This window comes from Gopherus flavomarginatus, chromosome 3 (genome assembly GCF_025201925.1).
Source record: "Gopherus flavomarginatus isolate rGopFla2 chromosome 3, rGopFla2.mat.asm, whole genome shotgun sequence".
NCBI lineage: Eukaryota > Metazoa > Chordata > Testudines > Testudinidae > Gopherus > Gopherus flavomarginatus.
In genome coordinates, this window is record NC_066619.1 from 260,935,194 (window position 1) to 260,956,592 (window position 21,399).

Consider the following 21,399-nt stretch of genomic DNA (forward strand, 5'->3'; position numbering starts at 1 on the left):
GCATTTTGGCCCTGACCTTGCAAATTGAGGAGCATCTCCTGTAAACTATTGTGAATCATCAACTCCCAATGACTTCAGAGGCAATGAAAGGATGCCTAGCACCTGGCAGGATCGGATCTTAGTGTTTCTAACTAAAGATATCCACAATGAATAACACTCCTTCTGTTCTATTAATGTGACATGTACTATTGTTATCTCGCTTAAAATTTTATATTATGCATAGTTTCATAGGGCTCTATCCTGCAAGGTGTTGAGCCCACTAATTTCCTACCGAATTAAATGTGAAAACATTCTGAAATTAACTGTGTGCTATTGGACAGTCAGTCAAAGCAAATTGCAATGCAGTTCTTCTGGAAATCAATATACTGTAGGTTTGCAAGCTTGCCGCCTCCTCTCCCCTCAATGGAATTTAACAGGACTTAAACCAATAGACTTCTACAGAAATGTAAGAGTTCCTATAAAAATCACTCAAAAATGCCTATATATTTAATAGAAAATTGCCCCTTTTTCTCACCTTTGTCCTTCCCCAGTAATCACCTTCAAAAGGTCCAGTATTGCAAAAATGCTTCATTTGGGGTCCATCACTTCTACCCTGTTGCTGGCTAGCAGACATTGTTTTCAGTGCCTACATAGCAGCGACCGTGCCGACGCCAGCTTGGGGGTTGAGGCATTAGACTGAGGATCTGAACTGTAATAAGCTGTCGCTAGGCCACCAAGAAAGCCTTTGATGAAATGCTGTTTTACACCCACATTGATCACACTGAAACTGTAGCTGTTTCAGTCCACTCAAAGAAGCTGTTTTGTTTGATCTTTTCCAAAGGAGTTGGCTTTATGCTGAAAGGAATTGCTTTTGGAAGAGAATCAATCAATCACACACTGTCTGCAGAATGGCCTCCCATGTCTGGAATCCATGGAGAATGAGAAAGCAGAGATTCATCAAGGACGTTGCTTTGGAGTGATTGTAGGATCTCTATCGTGATGGTATGTGGCACAAGGATGAAGACCAAGTGCTAAGTAACCCAAGCCAGAGTGAAGGACACTCAAAAACCCTATCACATAGGGGAGCAAAGTAGAAAGAGGTACCCCTATGGAATCTAAAAGCTCTCCCCTTCTGTCTCTATATGGGGAATTACTCAGCTCAGCCTTGGGACACTGGATGACGTATAGCATACATTGTCAAGAACTGCAGGACGCACTTTAAAATGGAATACCATACTGCTATAGCATTATAGCTGGAAGCAAAATCCCTGAGTCAGGAAGTTCAAATCGGAAATAGGATGCAAATTTTGAAAATGAGGGTGTTTAACTATTGGGACAGATTACCAAGAGATGTGATCAATCATCCATAATCTAGAACTGGATTATGATTTCCGGTGCTAAAATGCACTGAGCTACAGAAATCAGAAGGGACATCAGGAGCCACTGAGACAGAAAACCATCTATGGAATTTAATAGGACTTAAACCAACAGTTTCTATAAAAATCACTCTAAAAATCCCCTACATTTAATAGAAAATTATCATCTTTCTGTAAGGTTTTGAACCATCCTGTGGGTTTTAATTTTTAAAAATGTTGTATTCCTGCAACCCAAGCAAGACATAGAGCAGAGGCAAGCATTCTGAAGGGTTTACAGACAGGGACCAGTCTCCTTTAGCTGACAGTACACACCCACAAATGGTCAATTCAGTCCATAATTTAGGAGTGCTTCTGGATTCCTTGCCGATGTTGAGTGATCATATACCACAATCTTTTTACCATCTCTAGTTGTCTAGGAGACCTCATCCCATCCTGGCAAAAAATGACCTGGCCTCAGTTATTCACACCTTTGTCAGCTCCTGGCTGCATAATGGCAATGCAGTATTGTTGGGCATGTAGCACTCAGGCCCAAGCGATCAGCTGGTAGAGAACACTGAACACACCTCCTCAGCATCACTGGATACCACAAACATATCAAACCTATCTCCGCTCCTTGCACAAGCTTCCCATAGGATACTGAACCAAGTTCAAGATCTCGTCCTGATCTTCAAGGAGCTCAATGGCCAAGATGAAGACCATGGCTGACGACTTTGCTCCTCTGGCAAAATGGAACTTGCTATAGTAAAGGTAAATCTTGTCTGTACAGGAGACAGCTTTTTGGGATGCTGGCCCAAGATATTGGAGTTAACTCCCTCAGAAACTAAGGACCATCACAAATTTCACCACCTTCCACTCCAAGTACAAGGCACATTTCTTCGACCTTGCCTTCTTTCATATAACCATATAGCCCCATGCATGCATACATACATATATAATATTACATTATATATTTAAAAAATTCCAGAACAAAACACTCCACTGCACACGTCTCTCCCTGGGTAGAGGATGGCAGACCACACACCACAGAAGTTAGTCATGCTGCTTAATGTTCTCCTGGAAGGCACTCAGATACTACAGTAATAATGAGCATGGTATATGATCCCATATAGAATATCAGAAATAAAACATTAACCATCCTATAGAATTTAATTTTTATATACAAATCCTACAGAAAATGTTCTATTAAATCCTATAGATTTACTACCTATTACTTTTCTGTAATGAACACGGCCTGCCAAGCCTCCCATGGCCTCTCCACTATTAACCAGACACCAAGTTCAGTGGCCTCTGAACCTGCAGTCTCTACCAGCCACCTCCTTTTCCATGCCTCTACTTCAAACCTGAGGTTAAAAGTGGTAGAAGCAACAGACAGTGCATAAGTTTACAGCTACACTACCACCACCTCAGTCCTCCTGATGTCAGAACCCGTAGTTTCCCTCCCATCAGATACCTCCAATTACAACTACCTTGTTGCCACCAATCATTTTTCCCATCAGCCTTGCCTCACTCTGTCACCCACTTTTATCTATATGACCTTTATCACCATCCTTTTCCCACCACATCAACCCTCCTCTGTACTCCTTTCCTCATCAGACCCAGCTTCACTGTTCACTTCTCTGCAGCACCCCCACACCTCCAACAAGATGTACACATGTCAACCCAAAACTTCCCTTTCCTCCTCTCCCTATTCTCTCCCATTCTTTATCATTCTTCTTCCTGGGGTCTTTTTAACTTGTAAAATTTTAAGAGAGAGTCATGTGACAATGTCAAAGAATCACGGAACAAGTTGCTTTATGCTCAAAACTGAAGAAAGGACTTTTATTAAATTAAGAAAAATGGGACCTCTTATTCCCAAAGCCACTTGCCTGTCTCTCTCTGCTTCACTGTGAAGCTTCTTCCTAGACTCTTACTAAGCCCTTGCAGTTGGGCTTCTTACTACATATTTTAAGAACTGGTACACAATCTCACATGGGGCAGTGTATTTATTGTGAGGAACCTAGCTCACCTTTGGGCTAGAATATTATTAGAAATTATATCATACTGCACTACAATATCATCTAATTTCCTGTTCTGCAGAACCTCAAGGTCTCTTTTGGTATTATGACCTTCTCATTATCTCCCTCCCACTGAATGTGCGGGAGTGTTAATATCTTCCCCCAGATGAACTAGCTTGAATTTTATATTGTTATCTCTAGCAATATTTTTAACACTTTTCAGTCCCATTGTGTTGTATCTCTATCCATACCACCTCTCAACTTGGTGCCATCTGTGAGTTTAATTAATGTGCTTTATTACACGCTCTTCCTAACAATAAAGAAGTCTGTCAATCCTTGGATCATATACCTTCTCCCCCTTCCTACTGAATCATGTGTTACTGTTTCAGAAATCAAATGATCAAATATACTGTATTCCCTTCATATACTAATTTTACATTATAATCAAAATGAGACTGGCCTTATTTATTCTTTATAATTTTCTGTTGCTTATTGCTTATATTTTGTTACTCTTCAGATGCTTACAAGTACTCTCTTCCCCCCCCGCATTATTTTACTAGAGATTGAGAATGTAGGTTTACAAGACACAAACATACAACTAGCAAATCAGAATATCCATCTTTTTCAATATATCCTGCCTCTAACCACTGGTCAGGTTCAGATACTTCAAGAAAACCCAACACACAATCATGGAATAACTTATCCAAAGAGAAAGCTTCTTTCTAACTCCAGGCAGTTAGTGGTTAACATGTGCCCTCAGGCATATATTTTTAATACTATCTAATACAAGCACGGATGGGATTTATCAAAATCTTTTTTTTCCTTCTTTATCTGAAGATGGTTACTATATTTGTTTCCCCTCTTCAATTCTCTGGTACCTCTTAATTTCTCTAGAAATTGCTTATGGTTCAGAAAGTTAACTAGATAAATCCCTTGTACTTGGCATATACATCAGACAGAACTACTGATTTATATATATTCAGTTCTTCCAAGTAATCTCTTCCTTGCTTTTTATCAACAGCTGTGTTTTAAATTCTTCTTTATATTGCATACAGCTTTCCATACTTTTCTTAATATAAAGGAAGATTTAAAAGTATTGTTGCTCCTATTAACAACACCATGTTGTTTTCTTAAGTTTCATACATCAAAAAAGTTAAGTTTTAAAAACTCACTTTTCAGTCATAGCATTGTATTGCCTATTGAGTCCATCTTGGAGGTGCCAATATTCCACACCCCAAAGAAATGTCAAGAAATGAGATGTTATGAAGCCAAGTAATTTAGAAACCATAAAACTAACACACAGAGTACACTGGGGTGAAACATCTCAATTAGGCTGAATCCAAGGTGCTATTTCAAGATCTCAAAGCTTGTAAAATTTAAGACCAAAAGTAGAATTGCAATGACCCATGCATACCTAAATAATGCTACCACTGTTGCATTAATTTAGGCAGAATATATGGGCCAAGAATGTTAATATAACTCAGCCACTGTCCACCATAATAAACAGTTTTATACAAGGTTCGGAATTTGGTATTCAGAAGACTCATCCTGCTTAGCACCATGGCAAACACACCATTAAAAATCCTTTGTAACGTTTGAATAGAGATACAGAAAAGAAGTTAAACTGGGCAAGAATTTGAAAGACACAATATTAAATAAAGCTTTCACTTTAACAATATCCCTTTCTCTTTAGCTGCAGAGACTTTTTAGAAGAGAAAAATACCCTTTTTGACAGTCTTTTAGATGGTATCTAAGATGGTAATAACTGTCCTTTTGAGGAAAAGAGAAGTTAGTTAAGATGGGCTGAAACTGTTGCTGCTGCTCCTGCTGTTTCCCAAAGACAAAACTGGACAAACACAAAAGGGAAGAGAAAAGAATAGCAGAGACAGAAAATGCTTCTGAAAGAGGAGATGTCAGGAGTAGGCACTCCATCTCCTGAACTTTGGTGGAACCTCCTCTGTGGCTCCTAGATGAAGCAATGAGGACACTTCTGTCTGTAACAGGCTCTTGTGAGAATGGACCCTGGAGCGGGATGTGGTAGTCATGGGCAATGATTTCTGACACCCATCTGTCTGACATCAAGGCTGATCACACCTGATGGAACAGGGCAAGGCAGCTGTCAAAAGAGGTGATCACTTGACTGGATCTGATGTGGCTCCATAAATTTGCTGATGTGTCATAAGAGTCCAGCGTGCTGCTGCTGCTGCTGCTGAGGAGGGAGGAGGAGAATATTGGGGCCCTTCGTTGTATTTTGAGTTTTCCTTGGCGTCATATTCTGGTGGCCTGTGGTGGTCGGATGCACCTGTGGCCTCAGGTAGGCTTGCATACAGCATAGCTTGCAAAATAGAGCTGGGATGTAAATCCAAAATGCACCACAAAGTGGCCTTTGAGTCTTTCAAGAGCATAGAGCATTTTCTTCAGTTGCTAAATAGCTCTGCGCTCTCAAAGGGAAAATCCTCATCTTTAGCTTGGACCTCTCTTGAGATACACGGTGCTGGGAGCTATAATGCTCTAAACATTGCCATTTCTGTGGCCACAGACCTCGCTGTGGTGTCTGAGGCATCAGTTGTGGTGTCTCACTCTGGTGTCTGCTACTACCTGACCTTCCTTATGTTGATTAGCTCTTCCCTATCATTGTACAGGAGCTTCATGAGGAAGGGCGTCACCTTGTCCCAGGTTAGGAAGTCACATTCAACCAGTAAGGCCTGGCCATTACCCACAAGCAATTACAGACAGGCAGAGGAGTATGATTTCCTCCCAAATAGATCTTGGAATTGAGATCTTTGTACTTCTCTCTTATATTTCCAACTTGACTAAGAAGCCTAAGTTGGAGAGAGCACAGAAGCACTCAAACCCAACTGGAGATATTTGGTCCCTCTTCTCTACCTGCATCGCATCGAGTGTTATCATGGCCAGCATCGGCAAGACATTAGCTGGATCAAGTAGCACTTCATTTATGGCGAGAGCAATCCTAATTGGGCCAGAACCTGAGGATGTCAAATAGGTAGTGGGATTTCTGCTATATGAATGACATCTCTTTCTACAGAGTCTCGGCAATCCTCACAAAAAGCTCCTGGAACCAGGACTGGCTCCAGGCACCAGCCGAGCAATCGCGTGCTTGGGGCAGCAGACCCTACGGGGCGGCATTCTGCCCAGTCCTAGCGCGGCACGGATGCTTTTTTTTTTTTGGTTCGCCGATCTGGCTGCCCTGTAGGGGGCGGCAGCACGGAGGAGGGGAGCATCCTGCTGGGAGCGGGCTGCATGCTCCATCTGCCCCAGCCGGTGCCAGGTCTGCAGCAAGCCTGGCAGGGCAGCCTGTGTCCTTCCCTCCCCGCTGACCGGAGCATGCAGAGCCCTTCCAGCAGGCAGCACAGCAGTCAGGGCCGCTTGGCGAGCGCCCCACTGAAACCCTGGCCACCCCCCTTCTCTCTCTCCCTCTGCTCCCACTCCCTCCTCCCTGCTAGCCGGGGCACATCTGCAGCACAGGGAGTCTCCCTGCACCCGCGCTCTGGCTGCCCTGCAGAGTTTTGGGTTTTTTTCCTGCTTTGCTGCTCTATGCTTGGGGCAGCAAAAAAGCCAGAGCCGGCCCTGCCTGGAACAATTTAAAGCTGTCAGGCATCATTACTAGGCAAAGGATTCTGCTTCATCCGGAAACAAAAAGGTATGTCTATACTGAAATAAAAGACTCCCGGCATGGCTGCGGCTGGCCTGAGTCAGCTTACTTGGGCTCATAAAGCTCAGGCTGCGGGGCTCTAGAATTGCAGTATAGACTTTTGGGTTCAGGGTGAAACCCGGGCTCTGAGATCCTCTCCCCAGTGGGGTTTCAGAGCCTGGGCTCCAGCCTGAAACCTAAAGTCTACACTGTGATTTTATAACTCCATCGCCCAAGCTCAGTAAGCTGACCCAGGCTCTGAGACTTGGTGCTGCAGGTTTCTTACTGCAGTGTAGACATACCCAAAGACAAGAAGTGCTTTGGAAGTAGTACAGGCTGCTGGTATTTCTTTGCCTGTGCATCTGATTCTTCCTGGTACTCCAGCAGTGGTGGGCTAGCCAGAGACACTGACGGGGAGAATGACCTCTTTCTCTTCCCTCAGTGCGATGAAGAGCAGCTTCTCATTGTATAAGATGGTGGACCCCAGTAACTCTATGGTAACACACTATAGGAGTATGTCTGGCTCATTGGGTATTGGCCAGTCCAGTGCCAGTCTTGACGGGCTGGGGTGGCAGAGCCCTGCAGGGAAAGCTGAAGATGTCTCCATGGTGTCAACCACTGGCCCCCAAGGAGAGGGCTCTCTGAAGACCAGAAGAACATATGTCCCACTTACAGTGAAAAGGAACAGACCTCTAGAGCTGGCAGCAAAGTGTATGGCACTATCAGTACCAGTCGGTGCTTTGGCACTGATGATGTTGTCCCCCAGCTCATACTCCATGGTAGGCATTGATGCCAAGAGGTGTATTGCCAGAGCCAGTGCCAGCAGGGTACACTGCCATAGACCACTACTTCTCCCGAGCCCTTAACACCATGCAGGTCCCATTAAATTTATTTATAGTATTTGCCTCTGTTCGGAGCTGCCCCAATCAGTGCTAGCTTTGATGCCACTGATTTTAAGATTGGCTTCGGCACTTCGAACATCTGTGCTAGTACCGATTATTTTCTTGGTCCTGACTTCTTTGCACTGGTCAATGGTGTTGCTTTTCTGTTAGATAGGCTATTGGATGATGCTGGCTCATCTCCTCAGGGTCAGATGAGATCTTCATAGATTGCTCCAGAAGGTGGAGCTTCAGCCTATGTATCCCTGGAAAAGAGAAGACTAAAGGGGGATACGATAAAGGTGTATAAAATCATGAGTGGTATGGAGAAAGTGAATAATTAAAAGTTATTTACTTGTTCTCATAATATAAGAACTACGGGCCACCAAATGAAATTAATGGACAGCAGGTTTAAAACAAATAAAAGGAAGTTCTTCTTCACACAGCAGACAGTCAACCTGTGTAACTCCTTGCCTGAGGAGGTTGTGGAGGCTAGGACTATAACAGGGTTTAAAAGAGAACTAGATACAGTCATGGAGGTTAAGTCCATTAATGGCTATTAGCCAAGATGGGTAAGGAATGGTGTCCCTCGCCTCTGTTTGTCAGAGGGTGGAGATGGATGGCAGGAGAAAGATCACATGATCATTTCCAGTTAGGTTCCCTCCCTCTGGGGCACCTGGCATTGGCCACTGTTGGCAGACAGGCTACTGGATTGGATGGACCTTTGGTCTGATCCAGTATGGACATTCTTATGTTCTTATCCTAGTAGAGAACGACGGCACACCAAACATTTTCTCAGTATAAGCAATTCTCCGAAGCAGAAGAGGCACCTAACTGTGCCAACATTTTAAGGGGATTAACTCATCGCAGGACGGACAGAGCTTGAAGATTTAGAGTATACCATATGAAGGGAGCAGGTCTAACTAACAATCCTTGATCCAGACAAGTAGATATGACCACAGCAATCATAAGTCAAGGTAAATGAGATGAGCTATGAATGTTTTTAGAAAATTTGTAGAAGATTTAGCCAAAAACTAAGAACTAGTGGGTCAGAGACTCGCTGGTTCCATCCCGCTGCCACAGGCGGCCACCCTTTCTTTCATGCCTTTGTATGGGAGATTCAGGAGGCACAGGGAGTGTGAGAGACCATGATGGACACTGCTATTCAAAAAAAATCCAATCTCTCACACAAGGGGCATACGCATCTATGCCCAGATCCACACTGACACATACTTGAACTACACTCTTCTCTGCTTTGCTTTTCATTTTAAGTATCATCATGCATGCGCACATGCACACACATGAGTAAATTCGCAGGAGTCAACAGTTTAAATTGTTCAACAACAAATACAGCCCACTGGGGAGACATACTCTGGTTTATAATGGTTCAGGTAAGATTTGGTTTCACAAAAGCCATTGTTTTTTTGTGTATAGAAATATGCTAAAGTTAATTTTTAAAAGTGTCACAATTCATACAGTAATCTGGGACTGAAATCTATCCTCTTAATGATTATACAAGCAGCTAAGAACATTTCTAACTTGTTATCTAATGATGTTAGGAGATAATTATGTCCCAGGTAAATTCAGAAGGCTTTTCCTCAGATAAATCATTAATATAACATATGTATACATGGATATCCCTAAATAGAAAGACAGCATATTTAAGGGATTTAAATTAAGTTAAATAACCTCAAAAGACTTTGTTTCCTTAGCTAACATTATACAAGTTCCAGATGCCACTGAACTGTTTCTTGAGCAGCCTCAATACTTTGCCATTCACCTCTGTGCCAGTAAAGCCATTTCATTCATTTAGGTTCTCTAGGAACAGTGAGTGCTTCTTGCCTCATGAAATTATTTATTTTTATCTTGAATTTCAGTTAGTTTTTTTTCATTATTCAGTTTGAGTTACTCTATAAAAAGAATTAATCCCCCAGGACTCAGTTGTATCCATATTTTGACAGAGAACTCTCCATTACTTTACATATGCTACCAAAATGCTGCCAGATTTCCTGCAGTATCCTTGTCCAGCTCAGACATAGCACAACCTTGTACTTGATCCGATAGTACAGAGGACTCAGTGGCATAACACACCAGGTCATTCCATCAATCAAACCCACTTCTCTCTAGGTGAAATCCTAGCCCCATTAACGTTAGTAGAACCAGAATTTAATCTTCTGCCTCCGTCCCTATACCCTGACAACAAACAACCCAATACAACAACCTATACCCAAACAACTAGTATGGCCTAATTATTTCAGATTTACTGTTACTCACATCTACCCTTGTACTCCTCCATTAGACACATTGACTATGTAGCATCCCCTCCCTCACTACTTGGATGGCAGGGGTGCGTGGTTTGAGGGAGAGTAGGGGACATGAAGTGTGGATGATGTCACCTGCATTGTAGGGGATACAGGTATTGCTGTGCAATTGCTCTGGCTGTATTAAAGAAAGTGCTGGATTTTAGGGCAATGCAGTCTGGCTTCTTTCATTCACATATCCCTGATACTGCCTTTCATAAACACAGAGTTTCCACCCTGGGAACCATGGATGGCAACTCTCCAGCTGGGAGAATATAAGTATAAGATAACTTCCAAAGCAGATGGTCTCTAATGGCAGAATAATGCAGCAGTCACACAATCAGGCCACTGGCATTGCCTGTACATATGAGCTATTTTAAGAAAGAAAATGAAGTAAAACAGCTGAGAAATTAAAAATATATATATATTTTTCAGATTAATTTGATAGAATGGTGAAATTTAAACTGAGAATTGTCTTTTAAAACACAGCAGCACTGAGGTACTATAAAAGGATAGCTGGGCTACAGCACAATTGTCAGTCTCTCCCTGGGTTTACAGGGCCTGAATGGCTGGCAAGTTTCCTGGCCTGTTGTACTAAGACGCACAGAAAGCTTTGCACCACCCCCAGCACCACAGTTTACTCATTTTATCTGTGGCGGACAGGGAGGCAGAGGGGAACAGCAATAACATTGGCTACCCTGTTCTCACACCAATTCTGCTGACTAATCCACGAGAAGCATTAAGAAGGTATCAGGCTGCAGCTCAAATGCCACAGTTTAAAAGTAAACTTTAAGCAGGAATGTGCAAGAAGGAGAAGTAAAAATTACTATCTGTAAGTAGGCTTTTCATAACTTTCTGTTCTGCAAAATATTTTAACATTTCAATATTTTGTCCCAATTTGTGATGAAAAACAAACATCATAATTTCCTAGGAGACAGAAATTCTGATTTTCCACCAGCTCCATACCGATTTTATTATGGCAACTGAGTAAGAGTTTGTTAGAAAGAAAAAAAATCTGATTTTCATCTGCAACATTTTATTTAAATTAATTATATAAAATAATAAGACTGTCTAAGGCTTTGTCTACGCTGCCAAAACCTAAGATCCAGCATCATTACCCTCTCAGAAAGTTACAGAGGGCACAGAAGAGGAAGTAGAGCTGGAGATCAGCTAATACAGAATCACAGCTCCAAAGATCTTATGAAGATTCTCCCATTCCAGTGGAGAACAGTCTTCAGATGAAAGACCAAGCAGAAAAAAAATGTTACATTTGAGACCATTTTTATATATTGTAAATGGCAGAGAGAAATTTTTGCTTCTGCTTCAAAATCTACCTTAAAAATAATAATGGAAAAAAACAATGGGAGCCACCTGAAAGTGTTAGTGATGAAATGTTTGGTCCGATTACAGGTCTCTGAACCTGCATGCAAAGGGATGCATGTGAAATCTTTTACTCAGCTATGTGAAAAATTTAGCAGAGAGATCAGAATTTCTTCTTTACATGATTATCTCACACATATTTATTCATGCTATGGGTTACATATAACATTTCCAAGACTACCTTTAACTGCAGAAAAAATACCTGGAGTAGATCTGTCAGTCTATAAAATTCAGTGCGTTTTGTAGGGAGTCAAGTGCCCTGATGGTCCTCAATGAATTAAGAAATAATAATAATTAAAAAAATAATAATAATTGGAGATATAACTATCTCCTAGAACTGGAAGGGACCTTAAAAGGTCATCGAGTCCAGCCTCCTGCCTTCACGAGCAGGACCAAGTACTGATTTTTACCTCACCTCCCTAGGTGGGCCCCCTCAAAGATTGAACTCACAACCCTGGGTTTAGCAGACCAATGCTCAAACCACTGAGCTATCCCTCCCCCAAGCCTACTAGTCCATCCATTTCTGAGATGATGCAAGGAAATAAAATTATACATGTTAACAGCTGTTTAAACATATATAATTGATTAATGAACAAAATCTCTTGGGTATGCCACTGATTAGTCACATATCTGAAACAGTTACAGTGCGAAGAGAAACATTTAGACTGCTGTTCCAAATGCAAATAGCCAAAACACATGCAACCTAATGAGGTCAAATCAGGACTGCATCAATGATTTCCACAGTCAGTCTGCATTCTCCATATGCACTTAAGTGGAATGCTTTGAATGTGACTCAGGAGTTCAACTCTCCCTTAAATTCCTTTCAGAGTTTCAAATACTAAGCTCTGATACAAACCTCCTGATCATTCACTTTATTTCCTTTAGTCACATTTTGTTAATACCTCTTGATTTAGCAACACTGCAAATTTAACAAACAGATATTTACTCCCTCTTGCAGGTTATTAATGTAGATTTTAAATAAGACTGGACCTCGTACAATTACATTTCACTACACAACTCACTGTTTAATACTTTTCTCTTTATGCATTTCATTCTGGCTACGGTCCCTCAGCCAGTGTTCAGTCCATAGGACAGTGTGCAGATCCAAGCCAATATCAACTCATTTTGAAAGTACATTGTTTTTGAGAGACACTGGTGTCAAATTGTCTGCTGGTTCAGAACCAAACATACCACTTCGAAGCATTCTTAGAGCATGCAGACACATACCTTGCTTTTTTCTTGCTGGAATTCTATCTGGATGTTGGTCAGTTTAATCCGTAGTTCCTCATTAGCAGCCTGAACTGCTTCTATCTCCATGTCGGACCTCTCTCCCTTGGCACGGCTTTTCTTGGACATAGTTATTTTTAATGTTTACAATAAAAATCCCTCACGCCACGCTGAACCAATAGCTAAGCAGCCCTCTGTGCTAGACATTAATAATTCAAGTAGTCCTCAACACAGTACTGCATGTAACACTTTTCCATCATGGCTGATTTCTTTCATATCCTGAAAGAAACAGAGAAGAAGAAACAGACCTATTAGACTGCAGCACTGTTTGACAGAATGAGACATCAACAAACAAAATGCATATCATGGATTATAAAAGAACTCTGTGTTACTTCAAGCAATTACAATTACATAAAAATTTACAGTACTTTCTCTTGCATACCCAGTAAGTTACAGTATACTATGCTTTTATAGAGGAGGAAAACAAAGACCAGAAAAGTAAAAGTTGCACATATGTAACTTTTCCCCTACACAACACCTCATTATCTAAATATGCACCTACTTCAACCCCGTTTCCCAGAAATTCATTTCCTTCTTGTCATGTTAAAGAGCAAATATTAACAGAAACATGAATCACTTCTTATTTAGGACCTGATCCTGAGAGAGGCTGAGCATTCACAACTGACATTGGGCCTGATCTCCTGTGTCAACTGAAGCCAGTGGGAGTTTGCCACTGACTTCAATAGGAGTCATTACATTTAATTCATGATGTAAATAGAACAGGAAATTGTACAGTATTAACTTAAAGTTCCATTACAACCTCTTGCCTTAATGGAGTCAGAAAATAAGTCACCATTAGTTATTATTTACAGAAACAATTCTGTAATTATAATAGTAATATATTATAAGATTGTATATGCTGTGGAAAATTGAATGCCACTGAAAATCAGATCCAAAAATACTAAGCTCCTTTAACTCCAGTTATATTCCCAAGCATGTCTCCAGGTGAAGTGTTTGTTTATTTAAATCAGATATTCCAGGAATGTATCAATACTATACAAAGAACTCTAATTCCAAATAAGTAGGAAATTGTAGATTCGTTTGCATACTGATTAGTTATAGAAACTAAATCTGATTTTCTTCCTGATCACCTACAGAACACCAAGTTATTCACAGAACTCAGTAACAGCAGCACTTACTCTTGGCAGTGAATTAGTTGGCAAATGGACTTCCATTTTTTAAATATCCCTTTAATCTTCTTCACCAAATTATATGCCACAATTTTGGCATACTTAAGGTATTTGCAATTGGATATGCAAATATTGCTTTGGTACCTAATGTGCTTGATATTAAATCAAAGAATAAGCCGTATTTCACCCCCCTTAAATCTATGTAGGAGTTAATTCAGGGGTTGCATTATTATCGAAGACAAATACGGTCTTTAGCACTTGGTGTTTATATATAGTGTCTTTAATGTAAGGTTCTCAGAGTATTCATAAACATTAACTTGTAATGTAACAACAAAAAACAGAAATATGCAAGTATCATACTCAATTAACACATGGGTAAACAGATTTCTAGGAGTCAAGTGACTTGCCCAAGGTAACACATCTCTGCTCAGATCAGTAGCAAACAAGGAACAGAACCCCTGGAATCCTGATTCCCAGGTCCTTGTTCTAATTACTGTATTAGACAACACTACTACTAATAGTGAGTATTTGCCTCAGTTGCCCATTAGGATCCAGTATAAATAGACCAGAGACTCCTTTTTAATTGACTGGAATTAAAAAAAAATGTTTTGTTTTGTAGTCCTACCCCTACCTCTTTCCAACCATAAAATCTCATTGTGACAGGGTAGTCTGCCCCTTAAAGGTAGTAGTGCCTAGTTGTCAGTCCAGCCCCTAACATGTGGCATGACCGTTTATGGATATAAGAGGTCCAATATAAGGATGGAATAGGGATATGGAGAGAGAGGAAGCTGTTTTGGGAATGAGTGATGCTTGTCACTGTATCTTTAAGAATCCGAGGAGCCTTGTGCAGACTGCATGGCAAGGCTCCTCTCTTACCCAAACAATCAAGGATGAGGACTAGCATATACCCTGCCTAGTCTCTCATAAAAGGTCAAATACCAGCAGAAGACACCTACCAAACCCTCTGATCCTGAGAACTATGTGGGACAGCTGAGGGAGAAACTGGCTACGGTCGTGCACTGGACTAAATTACAACCCAGATGAAGGAGAACTGGGCACTCCTGGCCCACAGAGAGAGGTAACAACTGCTTGAATTACCCAGCTCCAGGAGGAGAGCAGAGGTCTCCTGCTATAAGGAGAGAGAGACAGAGACTGAGAAGTAACCCTGAAGGGACTTGGAAAATGGCACAAGGGAACACTGAAGACCAGAAGAAACTTTTGTTTATTTGGAACTTTTGTTATGGGCTATTTTGTATGAGGTTTTATAATAAATCAGCCCCAAGGAGGGTATTATTGAATCAAGAGGACCTGAAGTGGAGTTATTGAGTTCCTGACATGGGAAACAGATAGGAAGTTCCTGGAAAGCCACACTTAGCTAGAAGAGGGTTAAATTTAATATGACTTTATATAAAGCCGTTCATAATGTAGGTATCCCAAATAGCTTTAAAAAGCAATTACATACTCGTAGTGCAGCAATTCTAGAGGTAAATGCAAAATCAAGGCAAAAAAACCAAACTCCATGCAACAAGAACCCTTCCTGGAATAGGTGGCTCTTAAGGCTTTTTTTTGCCTTTATGATGATGATGATGATTAAAGGAGGAGAACAGCTACCTACTGCATATGATATATTCCATTATCTTCTAGATTAGAGATGACCCATAATCAAAACACTGCCTCCGTTTGTGGGAAATTTGGATTCAAATTCAGTTTAAAAAGTTACATACCTCTGGGACCATCTTTAATGAAGAGGTTAAAATAAACCAAAGTGAGGTTGTAATTAGAAGAACTCTATGTCATGAAAAAAGCTTTAAAAAGTATGAATGAATTCCTTCTAAACTTGAAGGTAGCCAGATTCTCAGATACTCTCCAAGGAGCTATTCCTGAAACCCATATCCAAGCAAAATTTCTACTGTATTTAGATATATGATTGAATTCAATATGAATTTAGCTTAAGTAAGAAAATCAAAATTACCCTCAAGTGTTTGGATTGCTAGAATTCTTTTACATCTCTCAGCTGGTCTTTCATAAAATACCTTAACATGTTTAGATAAGAACACTTGAGCTATAGATATTTTAGTGTGTAGATTTAGAAATGAAATTTGTTCTTCTATCACAAAAGACAAAAACATCAAGGTAGACTTATTTGATGCGGGCATACAGGAAATATGGAAGACAGAAACAAGTCAAGGTGAAGTGACATTGATATTGTACTGGAAATTACCACGTACTTTCGAGTCAATAACTGTACAGTATCGCTGAGCTCAGACTGAGCCAGAGCCATTCCATTTCAGTAGATTTAAGATATCCTCATGAGGATAAGATGTTGAGATATTATGCCACATTAAGACCAAACTTTTTATATCGGTTCCTAAAGCGAGGCACTTAAATCCACATTTAAGCATGAAGCAGGTTGCCTGATTTACAGGGTGGCTGAGCACGTACTGCTCCCATTGACTTCAAAATTCACCTCCAGCTCAACGACACCTGCCAAACCTCTGACAAATCAGGCTACTTAATCTAGCGGCCAACAGATGAACTTGGACACATACATTGGAAAGTTTGGAGTTAACTTAATAAATGTAACACATTTTCACAACCCCTACTCAGGGTAACACTCACCACTTGATTTTTAAAACCAATCTAAAGATTCAGAAATCTAGACAATCCAGTACTATCCTCTCAATTGCTTATCAGATGGTTTGTAACGAGGATCATTATTTGCTAAATTAAACTTTGCTCAATACCCTGTGCAGGAAGTGGTGCACAGTGGTGCCACCTCGGGAGCAGGCTAAGGAAGGATCTGTGACTTGGAGAGGATCCCCTTTTACTCCCAGAGGGTATAAGGGTGTAATTCTCACCAGCTTTATACCTGGTGCAGATACTTCTGCCCCACTCACACTCTGCTACCTCCACCAGGCAGCATGCTTTGAGGGAAGCAGTACTGCACGAGCCATGCCCTTCCCCCTCCCAAAATAAAGAGATTGGGTTAAATACAATTTTAAAAATAATAATGTCATTTGAGTTCTCTCACTTTGTCTCCTGATTTTTGAGCTTTTATCATACACTTGGGTCCCATTTCCAAGCTTTTCTCTCTAATCACAAGAGCTAGAAACTAACTTTTGATTAAAATGAAAGCAGAGACCATCATCTAATCATCTGACTACAAGAGCTGGAGCTTGAAGCAAATAATCAAATATTGTGACACTCATGACAAAATCACAAAAGTTAGCAACACTGTCAGGATGAGAAGTCCAGGCACCTCCCACTTCCTGCCCCTCCCCATCCTCTTCCCTGCTCACATCCTCACAGGGAGGAGCAATGGGCATATGTAGCCTGCTCTCAACCCCACTCGATACCCGGCACCCGGATGCAGGTAGGCCATGCAAGGAGAGAGTGTGTATTACTCCCCATATTCCTCCTGTGCAGCTGCATTAGGACAAGCCATGGTCTAGTCCTAAATTGGATGAATATCCCACAGCTGTCAGTGCTCTTCATTAAGGGCATGAGGCAATGCAGTAAGATTGTGAACAAAATGACATTAAAAAAAAGGAAGGAATATTCCAGTTTGGCAAAATATGAATCTTTCTATTCAGAAGCTTCGACAACTCATTTAATAATTTACAAGATGCAACCTGACACATGGCGTCACAAAAGCACCCAGTGTTTAATCCTGCAGTCCGTTAAGACAGAAAACTGCCATTGTCTTTGGTCAGAGTTATAGGTGTGTGTACTTTGAATGTATCATTGCCTTGGCAGTACTTGAATACAAATTATATCATATGGCAAAAATGGAAGAAAATGATGGAGGAAAAAAGTGAATTTGAAACTGCTCCCTTCCCCCCTGCAATAATTACAAGTTCTCCTTGCAGCAACAGTTTGTGGATTCTCAGTCTCTTAATTCCCTCTGCAGTGTAGAAACCACCACCTTTTTAATTAAAGAAGCATGGAAGAAAAATGTAAAATAAAAGAAAAAAAATCTTACAAAATGATCTAAGAATCAACTAGTGACTTAAGTTTTTGGTTGGGGATGAGGAGATGGGAAACATTTTATATGGTCAGCAAATCTTACCTAACCGATTTATTTCACAATAACTCTGCCAAGAAAATATGGTGTCCAATTTTCATACCATTCCAGTGATGTTAGTGATGTAAAATCCATTAGACTTCAGAGGTATCAGGAAACCCCATCAGCTGAACAATATCAATCAATAGTTCCAATTTCTCTTCTTCCTACTTATCATTTTATGGATTCAAAGGATGCACTCTGTCACCACCAGAAGCCATTCCCTGCTTCAGAACCATCACTGAAATGATTAATACATGGTTCAGACTTTTCTTCCTAAAAACAAAATGAGAAATTGCTGTATAATATGCCTAGCAATCTACAGATGTTAAACTTTAATGAAACATTTCAGCCACATGCTAACAAATCCCTGATAAGTGCTGTGGTTTCATAAATGTGTTGTACCTTTATAAATACTATACAACATGCAAGTTACAAAAAAAATCAATTTTTCTCCAAAGGAGTGTGTAAAAGTCAAAAGTCCTAGGGCTAATGTTTGCTTAGAAGTTACAAAAGCATGACTTCTATTGTGTCTCCTTTAAAAGACACTCATTTCTAAGAAATCCAGAAGTATGCAAAGCAATTCTCTGCTGAACATACAAAATTTACATAGAGAGAAGTATCTTTAGGGTACATGAGTCATATGCTTTCAAAATAGGAAATAGTGTGGCTGGCATGTTATTTTATGCCAACATGCAAAATATACTAGAAATTTCCATGCAAAATTCAGAATTTCAGCCTTGATTTCAAAATTAACCAACATTAATCAGATTCAACTTGATTTCTAGCAGGTAAAATTGTTAATTAGTCATCATGACTGAAATATTAGAACAAATAAAGAGAAAGGCAGAAAATGTGTGGGCAAGAAATAACGTCAGTTAAAAAGAATCTTCCTACACATCAGGCAAAACCAATTGCTGTTCAGTTTTGTTACTGACTAAACTGCCAGGCAGAGAATGCCTATTCCATTGAAAAAATGTCTCTTTTACCAGGATTTTTTGTTCAGAGAATGATTTTATCTTCTGCCTTTAAGCCAAAGATTAATAATACAGTAGTCTACATGCAGCAAAAGACTCCCTCCTATGATTTAGTGAATCCCAAGAAGGGAAAGTCAAGGACCCATAATGAAACTAACCTTCTATCCATCAAGATGCTAAAGGGATTTTTTTTTAAACTAACAACAGAAACAAGCTTACTGATCTGTTTTGTTTATTTTTAAATATTCTTTTGTATCTTGTAAAATTTATAACCGCTTTTCAGAATTTGGATTTTTTGTTAAAGAAATATCCTATTTATATAGATCTAGTAAGATCAACATGATGGTCTTAAATAAAAGGCTCTTGCCTCGAGGAGACTGAACTACATATTTTAGCAGTTTAGGACTGATGTTTAAGCATAGTAAAACCAATTTTGTAGACCAGATATCCATGGCATCCTAGTCTCAAACACTCAGTCTATAGAAGCATTTTCAGCACATACTCTTATTAGGAATTTTCAGCGAAAGCATGCTTGGATATTTCTCCTTGCAAGTAACTAGCTTGGCAAGGATTCATAAAGTATTCATAAAACGGATGGTAACATTTCTCAGTTCAGTTTCTAATACGTTATGAACATAAATTGGCCTATACTAGTCAAGGCTATTAACACAGATAATAATTACAAGGCTTTAATTAAAATGTCTTACATTTTCTAGCACACAAACCCAAACTGTGGTTTTAACTGCAGAAAATAGTAGATCTGTAGAATGAAGTAACGTATGCACTTGTCCTTGGTGAATCCATGCTGACTGTTCCTGATCACTTTCCTCTCCTCTGAGTGCTTCAGAATTGATTCCTTGAGGACCTGCTCCATGACTTTTCCAGGGACTGAGGTGAGGCTGACTGGCCTGTAGTTCCCCGGATCCTCCTCCTTCCCTTTTTTAAAGATGGGCACTACATTATCCTTTTTCCAGTCATCCGGGACCTCCCCCTATTGCCATGAGTTTTCAAAGGTAATGGCCAATGGCTCTGCAATCACATCAGCCAACTCCTTTAGCACCCTCGGATGCAGAGCATTCGGCCCCATGAACCTGTGCTCATGCAGTTTTTCTAATTAGTCCTGAACCTCTTCTTTCTCCTCCCCATGTTGTGCTGCCCAGTGCAGCAGTCTGGGAGCTGACCTTGTTCATGAAGGCAGAGGCAAAAAAAGCACTAAGTACATTAGCTTTTTCCACATCCTCTGTCACTAGGTTGCCTCCCTCATTCAGTAAGGGGCCCACGCTTTCCTTGACTTTCTTCTTGTTGCTAACATACCTGAAGAAACCCTTCTTGTAACTCTTAACACCCCATGCTAGCTGCAACTCCAAGTGTGATTTGGCATTTCTAATTTCACTCCTGCATGCCTGAGCAATATTTTTATACTCCTCCCTGGTGATTTGTCCCATCTTCCACTTCTTGTAAGCTTCTTTTTTTGTGTTTAAGATCAGCAAGGATTTCACTGTTAAGCCAAGCTGGTCTCCTGCCATATTTACTGTTCTTTCTACACATTGGGATTGTTCCTGCAACTTCAATAAAGATTCTTTAAAATACAGCCAGCTTTCAGAATCAGAAAACAGTTCTTACATTTTAGGAAGAGTAACATCTATTCAGAATCCTAAACTTGCTGTCATTCTGAACACAAACTCACTATCTGAAATAAACAGATGTTTCCTTATAGTTATAATTACTACATTAATTAAGTATGTAGCAAAATTAAAATCTTCCATTGTACAGTAGACAAAGATTGTATGGGGACCACATAATTTTAATAAAGAACATGAGATGCCTTATATCTAAAGCTCTCCAAAAGCAAACTAAAGGGGAAAGTTTCAAAAGCACCTCAGGGACATAGGAAGGATTTAGATGACTTTCAGTGGCTCTTGTTTTCCTAACCCCCCTTACGCATTTTTTTAATCTCTCCCCATAATTACTTACTAGCATGTACCTACTATATTGTTAGGAGGAAGCTACCTTGAATATAATGAGAGGGGAAAAAAACACGCCAAAATTAAGATGTGGCAGAAAAGCTTCTGTTTCTACACACTCAAAATAAACAGTGTATTTTGAATTTATTGATAAAAAGTAACCACCACATAAATTGTTGGAAAACAAAACATAAAAATTATGTAATGCAAGTCCACACATGCAAGTAATTCTACCAAAAATAAATTACATATTTACTTCCCTCAAAAGCAGCAATTACAAGTACTTTAACAATTTTAGAGTCACTGATATATTTTAGCACATTTCTTTAAAAACATAGATCAAAATATCAAGAAAAAAATACATAAAAAACCCAATAATCCATGGGCCAGTGATAAGGTTATTATATGTTGTGGTGAAA

The 21,399-nt window shown here is 40.1% G+C and overlaps 1 protein-coding gene across 4 annotated transcripts in view; it reads right to left on the reverse strand.

Annotated features, from left to right (window-relative positions):
* Positions 1-21,399, reverse strand: part of JAKMIP1 (janus kinase and microtubule interacting protein 1) — a 265,410-nt gene that overhangs the window by 120,451 nt on the left and 123,560 nt on the right. For 3 of the 4 annotated variants that reach the window (XM_050947698.1, XM_050947695.1, XM_050947697.1), the window contains one exon: positions 12,787-13,065. In XM_050947698.1, coding sequence (XP_050803655.1) covers positions 12,787-12,915 — 129 coding nt within the window. In that variant the 5' untranslated portion in view covers positions 12,916-13,065. Of the gene's footprint in view, positions 1-12,786; positions 13,066-18,045; positions 18,283-21,399 lie in introns of those variants that run through there. The other variant, XM_050947696.1, reaches the window with a different exon arrangement.